Genomic DNA, 21222 nt, shown 5'->3' on the forward strand with positions numbered 1-21222 from the left:
CGAACAGTCGGACATGACTGAAGCGACTCAGCAGCAGCAGCAGCAGTAGCCATATACTCCTGAGACCATCAGGTTTCACAGAAGCATAATTGCTAACCTCAGAATGTACATTACTAATTGATAGATTATTTATTTGTAAATAGGACTAAACAACCTTTAAAAGCTTCTCCCAACCTAAAACCTGGAGATTTAAAACATGTAACTATAAAAAATATGAAATATATAAAAATATGAAAAAATAAACACTCTCATAATGAAAAAATTCCTCAGGCTAAGTTTTTCTTGAAGAAAGATCAAATATCCTTAGTAGTCATCACTAACACATCTCCAGTCATCTCTTCATTCTCTATTTAATATCGACCTTGTCTGAAACTGCCTTGTGTTGTTTACTTGTTCACTGTCAGTCTCCTTATAAAAATATATGTTCCCTCAGGGCAGAGGGGAAGCATTCAGTAAGTTTTGGTGGAATGAATGAAATCAGTAAATGACCAAATAATCAACTTTCCTTAAACAGTAAAGTACATTAAAGAATATATTATATATTAGATCAGTAAAAGCAGAAACAGAAAATCTGGATCAAACTTTATTAAAAGAAGAAGCCCACAGTATGTCAATAAAGAGTTAAAAGATACAATAAAATATACTAACTTAAAATATAATATTCTAGACCTGAAGAACTTTAAAGACCCTCTCATTTTAAAGTTTAAATTTCCCATTTAAAGACTGAGAAAACTAAATACTATCAAAATGGAATGAATGCTCACAAAGCCATAAGATTATGTTGCTAAGAAACAAAATATTAACAGAGTAATTACACACAAATATAAATGCTTATTTCTGAGGCAATTCAGAACTTACCAAACAGATGGGATGTGTTTTCAATTTTGTCCATGGTATCTATAAAAGAAAATTTTTCTTTAAAATGAATCATCAAAAAAGTAATTTAAAACAGTAATCAACACAGATGTTTCCTTAACATTGTGATAGACATACCAAATTATATCAGATGACTTAAATTGAACAATTCATTTATATTCTTGAAATCAGCTATACCTATTTTATTTTTAAAAAAATTATTATCCTTATTTTCTTGGTCATCTTTTTAAACAAAAATTTCAGGTTCTACTAACATTAATATTATCTAAAAAATAATATGGTTTTTTCTCAAGTTCTGAAAATACATTTTGATTTTATACTTTGAGAATTCCCAGCAAAGCTTAAACAGTGTTTTGCTCATTTAATAATCTTTTAAATTCTAGAATTCCAGCCAATTTCCTTGTAGATATTCAAGACAAACATAAAAGTGAGACCATTAATGTTAAATGGAAGTAATATCAAATAAATAATGTTCAAATAAATTCTATATTAAGGGTAATACTTTTTGAAGACATTTGGGTTTATGGAAAATAGAACAAAAATTAAAGGTGATCATCAAAGGATACAGCAAACTTTCCACGATCTTTTCTGTATTGCCCAATTTTAATTTTAATTTTCGCATGCAGTATTTTTACTGAGTAGGCTCTCAAACTAAGCCTAATCTTTAAGACAAAGAAGTGATATGATATGATTAGAGTCAAAGGTAATAAAAAAGCTTAAGTTTTAATAAGCAGGAATAATATTTTAAAAAATACTTTAAAATTATCAAAATAAGTAACAAATGGGGAAAAGAGACAAAATTTCAAATAAAAGTATAATATCCAGAATAAGATAACTTATCAGTCTTTATGCCTTCATTTGAAGTAGACTCTACTTACTACAAATTTAAGCTGTCCCATTTGACAACAAATCCTATGAAGAAAATTTTAAGTATGTACCAAATTTTAAAAATTATTTTCATAAACTATCAATATTGCTTAAATATGAATATTAAATTTTCAATAAAATTAATAAATTAGTAAATAATACAGAAAATAAAATATTTAAACAACAGGGATGAAATAAATAAAATGAAAACAGAAAATGCCTTGCACAGATATCAAAGTCTCACCCTAATTGATGCTTTATTACAAAAAACTTTGTTGATGGCAAGCCATGTTGGCAAATCCAACATGTTCTGGAGCACCTCTTCATCCAACTCCAAATTCTTTAGTTCACCTTCTCCTTTAAGGGTACTAAGATTTATCTTGTCAGGAGATAAATTTTTGGTAAATCTGAAAGAGAATATATTGACATTTATTTTAGTGTTAGTTACTGTACCGCTGAGTCATTCTTGCATATATACAGAGCATTATGAACGTAATAGTGGATTTCGCTGGTGTCCAGTGATTAAGAATCCGTCTGCCAATGAAGGGGGTGTGGGTTCAATCACTGATCCAGGAAGATTTCACATGATGCAGGGCAACTAAGCCCGTGCGCCACAACTACTGGGCCCTCGCTCTAGAGCCTGTGTGGTGCAGCTACTAAAGCCTGCACACCCAAGCTTGAGCTCTGCAACAAGAGAAGAAGCTGGTACACTGCAATGAAGAGTAGATCCTGCTCACCGCAACCAAAGAAAGCCTGTGAACAATAACAAAGACCCAGCGCAGACAAAAATAAGTAAATAGAAAAAAGAATGTAATAGCAGCATGGGCTTCCCTGGTGGTTCAGCTGTAAAGAATCTGCCTGTGGTGCTGGAGACCTGGGTTCAATCAATGCATTGGGAAGATTCCCAGGAGAAGGAAATGGCAACCGAGTCCAGTATTCTTGCCTGGGAAATCCCATGGACAAAGAAGCCTGGCAGGCTATAGTCCCTGGGGTCACTGAGGTTGCTCGGGTCACAAGGGTAGGACACGACTTAGTGACTAAACCACCATCGTATATTTAAATATCTTAGAACCAGATACAGTCAAGCTCTAGTTCTTATTATCTTTCAAACTTATGAATAATTAGTATCTACTATTTTTCATGTATTATGCAAGGATTCGAGCCAGCCTCTACTACATTTTACTTTGCTCTAGATAATATCACAGAAGTGAATATTCTTATTTTACTAACCAATCCACAAGTGAGGTAAGGAAACACTGTCGTTGTTAAATCACTAAGTCAAGTCCAACTCTTTGTAACCCCATGGACTGCAGCACACCAGGCTTCCCTGTCCTTCACTATCTCCCAGAGTTTGCTCAAACTCATGTCCATTGAGTCAGTGATGCCATCCAACCAACTCATGCTCTGTCACCCCCTTCTCCTCTTGCCCTCAGTCTTTCCCAGCATCAGGGTCTTTTCCAATAATTAGCTCTTCGCATCAGGTGGCCAAAGTATCAGAGCTTCAGCTTCAGAATCAGTCTTTTCCATGAATATTCAGGGTTGCTTTCCTTTAGGACTGACTGGTTTAAACTCCTTGCTGTCCAAGGGACTCTCAAGAGTCTTCTCCAGCACCACAGTTCAAAAGCATCAATTCTTCGGCACTCAGCCTTCTAAATTCAACTCTCACATCCATACATGACTACTGGAAAAACCATAGCTTTGACTATATTCACTTTTGTCAGCAAAGTGATGTCTCCATTTTTTAATACACTGTCTGTTTGTCATTTCTTTTCTTTCAAGGAGCAAGTATCTTTCAATTTCAAGGCCACAGTCACCATCCACAGTGATTCTGGAACCCAAGAAAATAACTGTCACTGTTTCCTCTTTTTCCCCATCCATTTTCCATGAAGTGATGGAACTGGAAGCCATGGCCTTTGTTTTCTGAATGTTGAGTTTTAAGCCAGCTTTTTCCCTCATCTCTTTCATCCTCATCAAGAGGCTCTTTAGCTTCTCTGCTTTCTGCCATTAAAGTGGTATCATCTGCATATCTCAGATTATTGATATTTCTCCTGGCAATCTTGAATCTAGCTTATGAGTCATCTAGTCCAGCATTTTGCATGATATACTCTGTGTAAGTTAAATAAGCAGGGTGAAAATATACAGCCTTGACCTACTCCTTTCCCAATTCTGAACCAGTCTGTTGTTCCATGTCTAACTATTGCTTCTTGTCCTGCATATAGGCTTCTCATGGACATGTAAGGTCGTCTGATATTACCATCTCTTTAAGAATTTCCCACAGTTTGTTGTAATCCACATGGTCAAAGGCTTCTGCTCAGTAGAGCAGAAGTAGAAAACTGACCTTTTCCAGTCCTGTGGCCACTGCTGTGTTTTCCAAATTTGCTGGCATATTGAGTGCAGCACTTTAACAGCATCATATTTTAGGATTTGAAATAGCTCAGCTGGAATTCCATCACAAAGGAAATGAGATATAACTCTTTAGAAGTAGAAGCAGCAGCAGATGCCACCACTGCCATTCATCATGCCAAGTATTTAATGAAAGTGCCAAAAGTCACATTAAAGATTTGACCCTGAATTCGAATTAAAGAATGCAGATTCTCTATAATGATTTAAAAAGGAAAGTTCTTAAACTTAAAAGAAGAGACTTAAAATAATAACAGAATAAAGCCAACATTTTCCAAGGGTTTAATGGTACCAGACTCTTCTCCTTGAGTGTATACATTACTGATTCTCATGATAACCCATTAGAGTCAATACTACTTTTATTCCCACTTTTTACAAGATTAAATATAATGAGAAACCAACTTGTTTGCCCAATGTCACAACCAATAAAGATGATATTAGTAATAACAATAAATTACACATGCACTTTAAAGTACTTTCATATATATTAATTCTCAACATAACCCTAAAAGGTTAAAAAACTGCTAACTTTACCCAGCTTTACTTTTTCAAAAGTGAAACTACTGACAAAGTTAACTACTAGCTAACAAAAAAGTTATTAGCCAGGCTTCTACCTTTTTTTGATATTAAATATTAAAGCAACAAAATGTACTGGGTTATTTACATGCCCCACACACCAATAAGAATCAATACACACATTTTTCTGCATTGACTCAAACCAGAATTTCTTGAGTTAGATCTTATCTGGATTCATATCTTCTTACAAGATGTCAACACATTGACTTTGTCAATATAAAGTTCATATTTAACTCAGAGTTGATCAATAATGCCAAGTCGTTTCAAACTTACCACGAATCACATTTGATTTGAAAATACAGTTTCCTGATAGGCTGCCATTTCTAAGCACATAGGAATGACCTATCATTGCCTCAAGGCAGAATATTAGCGCTTGAAAGGAGCAAATTCATAAGTATTGGGTTGGCCAAAGGAAAAAATCTGAACGAACTTTTTGGCCAACTCAATACTTACTGAATCCTCAATAGTATCCTCACTATTCAGACACATACACTGGCAAGTAGTATACTCAAGGTTCCTGCCTTTGTGAAGTGCTCAGTTTAGTTGGTCAGAGAGATCAAATAGCATGACTAAGACTGAATACAGCAGGGGTTCTTAATCCAGAGGTTCTTTGAAATAGGGACTTTTGAGCTGATATCTAAAGGATGAGTAGTAGAAGTTAACTAGGCAAGAAAAAGAAGGGGACAGAAAAGTGTTTTCCAAGTAGAGGGAATAAAACATACAAAGGTTCTGAGGCAGGAGACAGTATAAAGTAGAACAGAAAAGAGATCAGCATCTGGAATGTAGCAAGAAGACCAGAGAAAGAGAAGATAACTTTTGATGGACAAAGAGAGGGCTGATTACACATTCATCATTCAATAAAATTTAACCAATATCTACAAAGTTAAATATATAATAAGTCAGAGTCTGATAACTATGGAGGAAAAAACAAAGCAAAAATAACATAGGAGGTGCAAGCAAAGGATCTTTTCATTTTTAAAAGAGTGGACAGGAAAAGCCTCATTAAAAAGATAACATATGGGAAAAGAGCTGAAGAAAGCCAAGGAGCTAGCTATGCAAATATCTAGAGGAAGAATACTCTAGGCAGAGTTAAAGCTAAGGACAAAAACTTGAGGCAAGAACACACAGGTCTGAGGAATAGCAAAAAAGGCCAAGGTGGCTGGAGGAAATGAACAATGGCAAAATGAAGAGAGATAAAGTTAGAGAAATAACAGGGGCCAGATCATGTGGAGCCTTTTAAGCCACTCTAAGGACTCTGGTTTTTACTGTGAGTAAAAATGAGAATGACTGGAGATGGTTTTGACTAGAATAGGATAAGAGAACAATTTTTTTAAGGATCACTCTATTGAGAAGAGATGAAAGAAGTACATGGACAGAAGCAGTGAGCCCAGACAGGAGACTATTACAATGATACAGGTAACAGAAGATGTTGCCTTGGATTAAGTTGGAAGAGTAGGAAGTGGTAGAAGGGAACAATTCAAGACATACTCTGAAGTTAAAGCAATAGGATTTAATAACACATACCGAAGGCAAGGATGGCTCCAAGGTTTTTGGTCTGAGGAAAGAGAAGGACAGAGCCACCAATTATTGGGTTAAAGAGAGAGAGGGAGAAGTAAGTTTGGGATAAAGGATCAGAATTTAGGCTTAGAATAGTTTAAGAAATGCTTATCAGATATCCAAGAGAAGATACCAATTAAGTAGCTAGATATTCAAATCTTATTCAGTAGCTACAGATACAAATTTAATAATCACCAGTGTTATATAAGTACATCTACAAGATAGAGACAAAAAAATGAAATGGCTCAAAGACTGTGGTCAAAGACCACTAAGAGGCCAAGGAGCCAACAAAGGCGATTAAGAAGGAAGGGCCAGTGAGGTAGGAGAGAAATCAGTTTTGTTTTTTCAGGTGGGAGAAAATTCAGCAGGCTTGTATGTGGACAATGATGCAGAAAAAAGAAAACTACTGATGGGCAGACAACTGACATAACAAAACCCTTGATTAGAGGACAGCAGACAGAGTACACAAGAAGACAAGCTGGCTTTGAATAGTTTTGATTTTTGAAAAGCATGTTAATATTCTGCATATGTAAAAAACAAAATAAGAAAGAATGTGAAGAGGAAAACAACTAAAACTGAAAGTAACTTGAAAAAAATGAACCTAATTGTATTAAAAAAAAAATACTGTAATCATACTGAATGGGAAGATGGGAAGAAAGGACAAATGGACAGATGAACAAAAACTAATCTGAGTAACTCATAAATACCAACATCTGACTATATATCTTTAGTGTTGGGCAGGGAGGAGTCATTAGTGGAGAAATCAGACAACATCTTAACTGGCTATGGTACAGGAATGTTCGTCTCAATGATATTTACAAAAGGAAAAAAGCACCTAAATATCCATAATAATCCCTTTAATTGCGATATATTATACCTACACATATATCAAATAGTGTGTGTGTGTGTGTGCGCACGCGCACACGCGCATGCACACAGCTCTGCCATGTCCAACTCTTTGCAATCCCATGGACAATACAGCCCACCTTGGTCTTCTGTCTGTGGAATTTTCCAGGCAAAAAAACTGTAATGGGTTGCCATTTCCTACTCCAGGGTTCCTTCCCGACCAAGGAATCAAACCCATGTATCTTGTGTCTCTTTCACTGGCAGGCAAATTCTTTACCACTAGCACCATCTGGGAAGATGGTATCAAGTAATATATGTTGCCAATTACATAAAGAAGTAGTTACACTATACTGCCTGATGAAAATTCAAGGTTCAAAATTATATATGTGATTTCAATTATATAAAAAATGCATTATAAAATCTCAAATCAGTAGTACCTATGATTGATGAGATTTTAGATTTCTTCATCTTTATACTTTTCTGTATGGTTTAGTATTTTATAAGGAGTATATACAACTTTGATAAAGACAAAACTTCAACAGAAACCCAAAAAGACAAGCCAAGCAAAAGTGGTAGATGGAATGATTAAAACATGTTATTCACAAGAAATCCTATTTTCAATTTAGTTCATACCAAAGGGACAACACCTGCAAAGAGCACAGACCTTAAAGTCAGACAAACAGATGTGAACTCTAGTTAAGCTACCTGCTGTGGTATCTCTCTGCCTCAAATTGCTCATCTGTAAAGTGGAGAAAATAATACCAACCTCAAAAGATTTTAGTGAGGATTAAAGATAATACATAAACTATTAGGTACAAAACAGACATCCAATTAAGAGTCTTTCTCCTGCCCTGCTTTTCACTGAGGTTAAATTACAAAGGCACTGAAGTTCTCTGGTGGTCCAGTGGTTAAGAATCTGCCTGCCAATGCAGGGGACACAGGTTTGATTCCTCGTCTGGGAAGATTCCACATGCTGTGGGGCAACTAAGCGCATGTGCCACAACTACTGAGCTCTAGAGCCCATGCTCTGCAACAAGAGAAGTCAGTCCAGTGAGAAACCTGAGCACTGCAACTAGCGAGTAGCCCCTACTCACTGCAACTAGAGAAGGCCCGGGCACAGCAAGGGAGATCATGCACAGCCATAAATTAATTCATTTTAAAAATTTGTTTAAATAAAAAAACTTATGAAGACACTGATTATAGCTTTTTAACTGGAGCAATAACAAAGGTTCAAGCTTAGGAACTTCCTGATGGTTCAGTGGTTAGGGTTATGCACCTTCAGCACCGAGGACACAAGAATTTGATCCCTAGCCAGGGAACTACCATCCCACAAGCAACAGGGCCAAAAAATAAAGTTCAAGTTTATCCAAATAGTACATGTTAATATTGCTCATCTATTAAAATATTTTAAAGAGGAAGCTGAAGATATAATGCTGTCACATCCACAGCTATGAGAAAGTTGGTTTCTTATACTGGGTAGGCCACGGACACATCAAATTATTTCCCTGCTATTATTCATATGTAAGGCTTTAATTTACATATGTTTCAGTTTTAAACAAATGTTTCCCAGTCATTATTAATATAATTATGTTCCTTCCAAAAACAGAGACAGGAGAATGGTTCCTCAGTCACATTTCTTATAACTTAATTGATAGAGGAAAATACACTGTAAGTGTATGCTAGGCAAACAAAGGAACAAAAACCCACAAAATAACATCGAGGCATGGGAGAACTATGCTTCTGCTATGCTTTGTCCAAGTGTTGATATAAGCTCTTTGGACTAAATTGCCATGTGAAGTCTCCAGATAATTGTATTTTTCTACTAAACATTATAATTGAGCAGGGTTATAATACCAGAGCCTGATCCTAAAGAGAATCGATTGTTATCAAAATAAACCTCTTTAGTTCACTAAAGACTCATTTAAAGCTCTAAAAGGTATATAAACATTTTAAACCAAACGTTTTAAAAAATGGTAAAACTCTAAGTCAATGAATTAAATTTCTGAATAATTAATTATTTGGTAGAGATGAGGGAGAGGTGGGAGATTAGAAACACGAAATCTATATAAAACCAAAGTAGATATGTTAAAGACTTAAAGTGAGGGTAAAAAAGAAAACTGATTGACCTGAAAATGTCAAAATCAAAACAAATGCAGAAAAGAACGTCAAAACATAATAAAGATAAAACTGGCACAATTCTTACTGATTTTATTTTTAAAATTAGGAACACACCAGAATGTCCCATTACTATGCATATTATGCCATGTAAAGAGATTTATTTTAAAATAAGCAGGTGTTATTTTAACATTGGTATTATATGAAATAAAATTTAAAGGTGAATGTATATATTTTACTGGTTAATTTCATATTTCTAACAATGTACCAATTTTAAAGTTAATACCTGCAAGCTAATGTCTATTTCATCCAAAATCTTCTTTAATTACATATATTACATGAAAATAAACTTACTAGTTTTTTCATTATTAACAACAAAATAGCTAAGTAAAGGAATAAAATTTCCAGGCAAATGGAAAGGATAGGTTTGATTTATATTATACATTTTATAATCAATACATAATAAGAGTCTAAATTATGTATAAAGCACTGTGCAAGGTAAATATTTAGGACAAAACAGAGGTATAAATTTTATATCTAATGTTATTGTAAATTTTAGTCATGATTTATTTGAAATTTCATCAGATCCATTTCATAGCTATTCCTAAAAAAAAGATTATAAATTATTTTATTTGCTAAAGCAATCTGAAACAGATTTATGAAATGAATTATCTCTAGGTTAACTATACTATTTGGGGGTAGAATTATAAAATTTTAGTGTTAAAAACAATCTTAGAACATAGTTTATAAAGCCTTTTCTGAACTACTTACCTTCTTCCACAATTATCTCTTCACATTCAGATAACAAATCCTCGGACATTCTTTTAAAACTTCATCAGCTAATACACATTTCTTGAATTATTCACCTTGTCCTGAAAGTTTTTATGGTTCCTATTATAGTATATGTTATTAGAGATTCACATCAATGCCTACTATTTTTCTAAACTTAGGAAGTGGCTATGCTACTTGATAATATTTTTCTCAAATAACAGCTATAATTAGAAATAATCATTTTAATTCTGGTATTCCATGCATGAAAAACTAGATTTTACAGGTAATTTAACAATGCATGTTGAATTGTATAATTTAAAAGTTTAAAGCAGGCACAATCTTAAGTTCTTGGATAGGCTTCAAGGGGGTTTTTGAACACCACAATAGCCAAGAACCATTGCTTTAAAGCAACAGGATTCATTTTAACCATCCAGAAAATAAATTACTTCAATACCATTGTGTTTGATTTAATTAACTTATTTTTAAATTAATTTATTAATAATAAATACCTCCTAGGGTGCCTGCCCAGTTACCAGTGATTCCATCTTCTCAAAGGCTATAAACATAGGGGAAACGTACAGATATAAGACATGTTAACATACATCCTTGGTTATAGCTGATTTGATCTAGAGACTGACAAGGCATTTAGATTCTTTAATCAGATTTCTTCCTTCAGAAATTTAAAACTAAAACACTGCATTAGAACCAAGCTGACAAATAATAAAGATGATGACTGAGAAACACAAATCCAACATTTAAAACTTAAAAGAAACCAAAGATTCTTCCCCCATCATTATTCCATTCTCTCCAATTGGGCCCAGTTAAAATCCTGAAACAAACTAGTAACTGAAATCACTAACTAGTATCTCAAGACTGTGTGTCCCTACAAAAATTACATTCTCACTGTATATGAAAAGATATTATAAGAACCAAAATCTTTATGTAAGCAATTCTAACAATAGCTTCTGCCTGACTTTACTAAAAATAATATTTCTAGAAGAGTACCTTAAGACCATATGTAAAGTTATACAAGACAGCATGCTATTGGAGCATGCTCCCAAAATCTGATAGTCTGCCAAGTCCTTTGGCTAAGATCATTAAGTTGTTAATCGTCACCTAATTACATCCTTTCACAGACCATGGGCTTCATCAGGCAGCCATAAAGATTTCTCCAATTGGGATTTCCATGGTGGTCCAGTAGCTAAGACTCCACACTCCCAATGCAGGGGGCCTGGGTTCAATTCCTGGTTGGAAAACTAGTTCCCACATGATGCAACTAAAGATACTGCATGTTGCAACAGAGGTCAAAGATCATGTGTGCTGCAACTAAGACCTGGCACAGGCAAATAAATAAATATAAATATTTTAAAAAAATTTATCTAATCAAAACTAAGAAATAAATGAGGCTTTTCTAAAGAAATCCCTATTCCGTTTCTGCCTTATGTGCACGCCAAGTCACTTCAGTCTTGTCCAACTCTTTGCAACCCTCTGGACTGTAACCCACACCAGGCTCCTCCATCCATGGGATTCTCCATCAAGAATATTGGAGTGTGTTACCATGCCCTCCTCCAGGGGATCTTCCAAACCCAGGGATCAAACCCATGTTTCTTATGTCTCCTGCACTGGCAGGCAGGTTCTTTAGCACCAGTGCCACCTACCTTACCCAATACCATTTCCTCACCCCAGTTGTACCTCCTTTAATCAGGCACCCTCCTCTTAAGGCTAGTTGCCTTCTTGCCCCACTTTGTGCCTCATCATCTTTAGGCTCAAAAAGTGAATTCATCGTTTTCAAATTTTTGGATATGAACTACAGTACATACATATGAAACAAATTATTTCTCAAAGTAAAGTTTAATATAGCCTGAAATTTTCCATTCTATTTCCTTCTTTTAAAATGGTCATCAACAACACTGACTGCACAAGGCAAACTAAGACCCACAGTTTAACAAACAATATGTAAGAAGTATATACATCATGACCAAGTATTCATTCCAGTAACGAAGGCTGGTTTAACGTTCAAAATCAATTAATATAATTCACCATACGAAAAATAAAATCACATGATCTCAGTAGAGGCATAAAAAGGCATTTGACAAAGTTAACACCATGAGTGCACATATAACTCTCAATAAACTAGGAACTGAAGAGAACTTCCCCAAAACTACAAAGAACTTGTACAAAAACTCTAGAGTTACAATCACACTTCATGATGAGATACTAAAATGCTTTTCCCCTAAGACAGAGACAAGACAAGGAGGTCTGCTCTCAATACTTTTATTCAACTCTGTATTAAAGGTTCTAGCTGACATAGGAAGGCAAAAAAAATAATAATAAATAATTTTAAAATAATAAAAATAAAAGTCATTCAGTTTAGAAATAAAATAAAACTATTTTTTCCCAGATGACATTATCATCTATGTAGAAAATCCTACAAATATTAGGACAAAAACAAACCCAAACTACCAGAGCTAATAAATGAGTTTACCAAGGTTACAAGATAATAAGACTAACATAAAATAAAATGAATTGAAGACACAAGAAAGACTCCCAGTGGCCAAAGCTGGAAAAACCTGGACAACAAAATACAATTTATTGGATTATAACTCAAAGTATAAAGTAAATATACGTGAGTCCACATAGATAAAAATGCATGACTGAATAAGTAAATAACTGGAAGAAAATAGATAAACCTCCTGCACAGAAAAATTTTAAATAGCTTATAAGATATTCCAACTTAAGGGAAGTGGAGCAGAACTCCTCACTCATTTTGTGTTAGCTGCATATAGTACTTCCTTCCTTCCTTCCAAAACATATGGTATGAAAGTGAGGAATAGGGTAATTTTATAGTGTATAACCTGACAAACACTGTATCAATCAGGTGATCAATGCAACATCACCAATAAGAGATCTAAAAACATACAGACTGAAGGTGAAGAGAATGAAAGATATTCTATACATGGAAATCAAAAGAAAGCCAGAGTAGTAATAAGTATATCAGAAAAAGTACACTTTAATACAAAGACTGTAACAAGAGACAAAGAAGGAATTACATAGTGATCAAAAAGATCAATCCAAGTTGAAGATGCAACAGTTGTAAATATACATATATACACCCAACATGGGTTTCCCAGGTGGCGCTAGTGGTAAAGAATCCATCTGCCACTGCAGGAATCATAGGAGACACGGATTCAATCCCTGGGTCGGGAAGACCCCCTGGAAAAGGGCATGGCAACCCACTCCAGTATCCTTACCTAGAGAATCCCATGGACAGAGGAGCCTGATGGGCTACAGTACATATGGTCACAAAGAGTTGGACATAACTGAAACAACTTAGCATGCACACCAAACATAGGAAAATCTAAATACGTAAGCAACTATTAACAGACATAGAGGAAGAAACTCATCATAACACAATAACAGAAGGGGATTTTAACACCCTACTTTTATCAATGGACAGATGATTCTGACAGAAAAATCAATAAGAAAACACTGGTCCTAAATGACACATTAGACCACACGAAGTTGATTGGTATTTATAGAGCATTCCATCTAAAAGCAGCAGAATATAAATTCTTTTCAAGTACACATGGAACAGAAAGCCAGATCTTTAGGACAGATCACACAATAGATTATAATACAAGTTTCATTAAATTTCAGAAGATTGAAAACATTAAGCATCATTTTCAACGACAACACTATGAGACTAAACATCAACTACAAGGGGAAAAAAAAAGAATAAAAAGCACAAGCTCTAAACAACCAATGAATCACTGAAGAAGTCAAAGAGGAAATTAAAAAATAACCTAGAGACAAATGAAAACACAATGACCCAAAATCTACAGACTCAGCAAAAGCAGTAACAAGAGGGAAGTTGACAGCAATACTAGCTTATGTCAGGAAACGAGGAAAATCGTAAATCTAAAGAAACTAAAAAAAGAACAAACAAAACCCAAAGTTGGTAGAAGGAAAAAAATCATAAAGATCAGAGCAGAAATAAATAGAAAGAAAAGAATAGAAAAGATATATTAACAAAAAGTTGGTTATTTGAAAATTTAAACAAAACTGACAAACTTCTACTCAGACTCTTCAAGAAAAAAAGAAGGGCCACATCAATAAAATCGGAAATGAAAAAGAAGTTACAACTGACACCACATAAATATAAAGATCATAAGAGATTACTACCAACAAATATGTCAATAAAATGGACAGCCTAGAAGAAACGACAAATTCTTAGAAATGTACAATTTTCAAAGACTTAATCAGAAAGAAATAGAAAACATGACCAATTACCAATAGTAAAAGTGAATTAAATTATTTCAAAAACTCCCAACAAACAGAAGTCCAGAACCAGAGGGCTTCAAAGGTGAATTCTACCAGCTAGAGGAAAAGTTAACACCTATCTCTCTCAAATTATTCCCAAAACACGCAGAGGAAGAAATACTTCCAAACTCATTCTACAAGGCCTGCATCACCCTGATATCAAAACCAGACAAACACATCACAAAAAAAGAAAATTCAAGGCCAAGATCACTGATGAACATAGATGCAATACTCCTCTAGAGAATTATTAGCAAGCCAAATTAAACAATACATTAAAAGTATCACACAGCATGACTGAGTGGCATTTGTCCCAGGGATGCAAGAATGACTCAAAAGCCACAAAACAATCAATGTGATAAACCATATTCAGTTCAGTTCAGTCACTCAGTGGTGTCCATATTAACTGAAGAATAAAATCATATGATCATCTCAACAGATACAGAGTTTGATAAAATTGAACAATTATTATGATAAAAACTCTCAACAAAGTGGATATAGAAGGAACATAGCTTAACATAATAAAGGCCATACATGACAAATCCACAGCTACATCATACTTAATGGTAAAAGCTGAAAGCATTTCCTCTAAGATCAGGAACAAGACAAGGATTCCCACTCTTGTCACTTTTTTATTCAGTATAGTATTGGAAGCCTTAGGCATAGAAATCAGACAAGAAAAATTAATGAATAAAAGGAACAAAACTGGAAAGGAAGAAGTAAAACTGTCACTGCTTGCAAATGACATGGTACTATACATAAAAATCCCAAAGACACCAAGAAAAAAATACTAGAACTCACTGATGAATTCAGTAAATTTGTAGGATACAAAATAATATACATAAATTATTGTATCCTTATACACTAACAATGAACTGTCAGAATGAGAAATTAAGGAAACAATCCCATTTACCACTGCATTAAAAAAGAATAAAATACTTAGGAATAAACCTATCTGAGGAGGCAAAAGACATGTCCTCTAAAAACTATAAGACAATGACGAAAGAAAGTGAAGACACAAACAAATGTAAAGATATAATGTGTTCTTAAATTGGAAGAATAAATGTTGTTAAAATGACCATACTACACAAAGCAATCTATAGATTCAATGCTACTGCTGCTGCTGCTGCTTCTAAGTCACTTCAGTCGTGTCTGACTCTGTGTGACCCCACAGACGGTAGCCCACCAGGCTCCCCCATCCCTGGGATTCTCCAGGCAAGAACAATGGAGTGGGTTGCCATTTCCTTCTCTAATGCATGAAAGTAAAAAGTGAAAGTGAAGTCGCTCAGTCATGTCTGACCCTCAACACAATCCCTAACAAATTACCAACAGTATTTTTCACAGGACTAGAAACAATTTTAAAATTTATATAAAAACACAAAGACCTCAGAGAGCCAAAATAATCTTGAGAAAGAACAAAGTTGGAAGTATCACACTGCCTGATTTCAAACTACTCTACAAAGCTACAGTAATCGAAACAGTACGGTACTGGCACAAACACAGATACATACATCAATGGAAAAGAACAGAGTTCAGGAATGAGCCGACACTTGTATAGGCAATTAATCTACAACAAAAGAGGCAAGAATATACAACGTGGAAAAGACAGCCTCCTTAATAAATGATGTTGGTAAAACTGGACAGCTGCATGCAAAAGAATCAAATTGTACTAATTTCTCACACCATGCACAAAAATAAATTTAAAATGGATTAATAAAGACAAATGTAAGAATAGAAATCATAGAACTTCTATAATAACACATTTTTTATATAAATATAAATAACACATAAAAAATAAATATAAATAACATACATTTACATATCTCTTCAGGCAAGGGAAACTAAAGCAAAAATAAACAATGAGACTATATCAAACTAAAAAGCTTTTATACAGTGCAGGAAACTATCAACAAATAAAAAGGTCACCTACTGGATGAGAGAAGATATCCGTAAACAATATATCTAACAAAGGGTTAAAACACAAAGAATTCAAACATTTAAAAAAGGTCAGAAGACCTGGATATTTTCCCAAAGAAGGCAGACAGATGATCAAAAGGAATCTGAAAAGATGCTCAACATCAGTAATCATGAGGGAAATGCAAATCAAAACTGCAATGAGATATCACCTCACATCTGTAAGATTGGCTATTATCAGAAAAACCACAAATAATAAGTATTAACGAGGATGTGTAGAAAAGGGAACCCTCATGGACTGTTGGTAGGGCTGTAAATGGGTACAGTCACAATGGAAAACAGTAGGGAGGCTCCTCCAAAAATTAAAAACAGAGTTGCTCAATCGTGTCTGACTTTTTGCAACCCATGGTCTGTAGACGGCGAGGCTCCTCTGCCCATGGAATTCTCTAGGCAAGACTACTGGAATGGGTTGCCATTCCCTCCTCCAGGGAATCTTCCCAACCCAGGGATAGAATCCAAGTCTCCTGCACCGTTGGCAGTCTCTTTACCATCTGAGCCACCAGGAGCTATCACATAATCCAGCAATTCTACTCCTGGATATTTATCCAAAGGAAACTAAAACACTATTTAGAAAAGATATATGTGCCCCTGTGTTCACTGCAGCATTACTTACAATAGCCAAGATATGGAAGCAATCTACATGTTTATCAAAGGAATATTACTCGGCCATAAAACAGATACAGAGAATGAACAAGTGGTTACCAGGGGGGAGACGGACAGAAGAAGAAAAAAATAGGTGAGGGAGATTAAGCAGTACAAAATTCCATTTGTAAAATGAACAAGTCACAGGTGTGAAATCTACAGTGTGGGAAATACAGTCAATAATTATGTAATATCACTGTATGGGAAAAGACGGTCAACTAGACTTATCGTGGTGATCATTAGGAAATATATAGAAATGCTGAATCACTACATTGTGTAACAAGAACTAACATAGTGCTGTAGGTCAATTACACTTCAAAAACAAATAAACTCACAAAAAAGAGATGAGATTTGTGGTTACCAGAGGGCAGAGGGAGGGATAACTAGATGAAGGCAGTCCAAAGGTACAAAAGGAAAATTATGACCAACCTAGACAGCATATTAAAAAGCAGAGACATTACTTTTCCAACAAAGGTCCGTCTAGTCAAGGCTATGGTTTTTCCAGTGGTCATGTATGGATGTGAGAGTTGGACTGTAAAGAAAGCTGAGCTCTGAAGAATTGATGCTTTTGAACTGTGGTGTTGGAGAAGACTCTTGAGAGTCCCTTGGACTACAAGGAGATCCAACCAGTCCATCCTAAATGAGATCAGTCCTGGGTATTCATTGGAAGGACTAATGTTGAAGCTGAAACTCCAATACTGTGGCCACCTGATGTGAAGAGTTGACTCATTTGAAAAGACTCTGATGCTGGGAAAGATTGAGTGCAGGAGGAGAAGGGGACGACAGAGGATGAGATGCTTGGATGGCATCACTGACACAATGGACATGCTGCTGCTGCTGCTAAGTCACTTCAGTTGTGTCCGACTCTGTGCGACCCCATAGATGGCAGCCCACCAGGCTCCCCTGTCCCTGGGATTCTCCAGGCAAGAACACTGGAGTGGCTTGCCATTTCCTTCTCCAATACAGGAAAGTGAAAAAGTGAAAGTGAAGTCACTCAGTCGAGTCCGACTCTTAGTGACCCCATGGACTGTAGCCCACCAGGCTCTTCCATCCATGGGATTTTCCAGGCAAGAATACTGGAGTGGGGTGCCACTACCTTCTCCACAATGGACGTGAGTCTCAGTGAACTGCGGGAGTTGGTGATGGACAGGGAGGCCTGGTGTGCTGCGGTTCATGGGGTCGCAAAGAGTCAGACACGACTGACTGACTGAACTGACTGGAAGGTACAAACTTCTAGTAATAAGATAAGTAATACTAAGGATGCAATGTAAAACATAATAAATATAATTAACACTGCTATATATTAATATGAATGTTAAGCCAGTAAATCCTAAAAGTTCTCATCACAAACAAAATTGTTTTCAATTATTTAATTTTGTATACATGTGATATGATTGATGTCCACTAAACTTACTTTGGTCATCATTTCATGATGCATGTACATAAAATAAGTTATTATGCTATAGAACTTAAACATACAGTGCTGTATGACTTCAGTATAATTAATTAAATATCTCAATAAAACTGGAAAAAAATAACGATAAAACACACTGATAATATGCACTCTTAATTTGACAATAAAAATGGCTCTTTACTTTTGTTGTGTTTTTGCCAAAACCCATAACCCATTCTAATTATGAGAAAAAATAGATAAAAAGCCTGTTGGAGAGACACTGAACAAAATATCTGACAAATATTACTCAACTCTCAAGGTCATGAAACACAAGGAAAGTCTGAGAAACAGTCACAGCCTGGAGGGGCCTAAAAAGACATAATGATTAAATATAAGGTAGTATTCACAATGGGTTCCTGGAACAGAAAAAGGATACTAGGCAAAAACTAAGGAAATTTGAATAAAATATTGGCTGTAGTTAATAATAATTTATATAAATATTTACTCATTAATTGTGGTAAATGTACCATACTAATGTAAGATGTTAGTAATACAGGAGATGCGCTAGGGAATGTACGAAAACTCTCTGTATTAGCCTTAGACCTTTTCTATAAATCTAAAAGTATTCTAAAGTAAAAATCTCATTTAAAAAAATCATTGAGCTGCATATGGGAAGTTTATCTCAATAAAAAGTTACTGCAATAAAAGTGTTAATTATGGTTCCATATGCTAGCAACAAACAATCAGAAAATTTTAAAGTATCATTTACATTAGTATAACGAGTTTGAAATTTTTAGAGATAAACCTGACAAAGGGTTATTAGACCTATATACCGAAAACTAGAAGACACTGCTGAGAGAAATTAAACAAGACATAATTATATAGAGAAATAAAACAGGTAGATCAGAAGACAGTATTGTTTAGATGTCAGTTCTCCCCAAACAGAATTATGGCTCCCAAGCAAATATCCAGCAGACTTTTTGGTAGGAATGACAACCTGATTCTAAAATTTACATGAAAATGCAAAAAACCTAGCATGTCAAAATAACTCTGAAAAAGATAAATCATGTTGGAAGCCTTGTTCCACCAATTTCAAGCTTATTTAAAAGTTACAGTAATCAACACAGTCTGATACTGGAGTAAACACAAATAATCAGTGGAACAAAACAGTCCTGAAACAGACCCAAGTTTACAGTCAGCTGATTTTCAACAAAGGTACAATACCAATTCAGTGAGAAAAAGATGGTATTTTCAATAAATTGTGTTAGAGCAACTATTTAGCAATATGCAAAGAGAAGGAAAAAAGAACTTTGATACTTAATCACACCACAAATAACAAATTAACTCTAAATGGATTGCAGACTAAAATCTAAGAACAGAAACTATAAAACTTCTGTAAGAAAATGCTGGAGAAAAAGACTGAGCCTGGTAAAGATTTCTATAACCCAACAAAAAATTCACAAACCAAAAAAGAAAAAAATCAACAAATTATACTTCATCAAAATTAAAAACTCTGTGCATCAAAAGATACTATTTCTACAAAACAAGCCACAGACTGGCAGAAAATATTTACAAACATATATCTAAAAAAGGACTTATATCTACAATATATAAGGAACTCTTACAACTCAAAAGTAAGCCACCTCATTAATTAAATAGGTAAAAGATTTAAACAGACTCTCAAACAAAAGAAGGCATGCAGATAGTGTATAAGCACACTAAAAGATGTACATCATCAGTCAATGCTGCTAAGTCACTTCAGTCGTGTCCGACTCTGTGCGACCCCATAGATGGCGGCCCACCAGGCTCCACCATCCCTGGGATTCTCCAGGCAAGAACACTGGAGTGAGTTGCTATTTCCTTCTCCAATGCATGAAAGTGAAAAGTGAAAGTGAAGTTGCTCAATCGTGTCCGACCCTCAACAACCCCATGGACTGCAGCCTTCCAGGCTCCTCCGTCCATGGGATTTTCCAGGCAAGAGTACTGGAGTGGGTGGCCATTGCTTTCTCCATCAGTCTAATAGGAAACTGCAAATTAAAAACCACAATCAGATACCACTACTTATCCACTAAACTGGGCAAAATCAAAAGACTAAACTGAATGCTAGTGAAGAATGGAGTAAGTGGAACTGTCATACAATTGCTGGTGAGAATATAAAATACAGACTTTAGAACACATTTATTCAAGAGAAATGAAAAGTATATGTCCTCACAAAGATTTAAACATAAATGTTCACAGGAGCTTTATTTGTAAAAGCCCAAACTAGAAAGAACCAAAATGACGATTAACAGGTGAATGGATAAACAATTCCACTGTGGAACTGTGGCATACACACAATGGAATATACCCAGCAATATGACATAATGTATAAAAAAACATAGGTTAATTGCAAAATAATTATGCTGAGGGAAAAAGGGCAGGAAAGACGTATACTAAATGATTATATGAAATCCTGGGAAATACAAACTAATGTAAGTGAAATAAAGTAGATCAATAATAATAACAGATAAGGCAGGAAGACAGGATGGAAAAGATTACAAAGGAGTATAAAGAAATGTTTGAGAGCATAAATCAAAATTTCAACAAATTGTACACCTTTAGTATGTGCAATTTATTGCACAAAACAATTATATTTCAATAGAAGTGTTTAAATCAGATATTTATATAAGTAATTATATATACCCATATATAAATATATATAAAAATAAAAATTAAAAAAAAATATATATATATATGGCTTCCCTTGTGGCTCAGCTGGTAAAGAATCCGCATGTAAAGCAGGAGACCCTGGTTTGATCCCTGGGTTGGGAAGATCCCCTGAGGCAGGGAAAGGCGGCTTGGAGAATTCCATGGACTGTATAGTCCATGGGGTCGCAAAGAATCAAACA

The 21222-nt window shown here is 35.0% G+C and overlaps 1 protein-coding gene across 3 annotated transcripts in view; it reads right to left on the reverse strand.

Moving 5' to 3' along the window:
• The window catches only part of UHRF1BP1L (UHRF1 binding protein 1-like), a 93799-nt gene that overhangs the window by 57504 nt on the left and 15073 nt on the right, over positions 1–21222 (reverse strand). For 2 of the 3 annotated variants that reach the window (XM_010831588.1, XM_010831589.1), the window contains 2 exons: positions 1988–2150; positions 859–897 (listed from right to left, as the gene is read on the reverse strand). In XM_010831588.1, the coding sequence (XP_010829890.1) occupies positions 859–897; positions 1988–2150 (202 nt within the window). Of the gene's footprint in view, positions 1–858; positions 898–1987; positions 2151–10008; positions 10470–21222 lie in introns of those variants that run through there. The other variant, XM_010831590.1, reaches the window with a different exon arrangement.

This window comes from Bison bison, unplaced genomic scaffold (assembly GCF_000754665.1).
Source record: "Bison bison bison isolate TAMUID 2011002044 unplaced genomic scaffold, Bison_UMD1.0 scf7180017864529, whole genome shotgun sequence".
NCBI classification, from domain to species: Eukaryota; Metazoa; Chordata; class Mammalia; order Artiodactyla; family Bovidae; genus Bison; species Bison bison.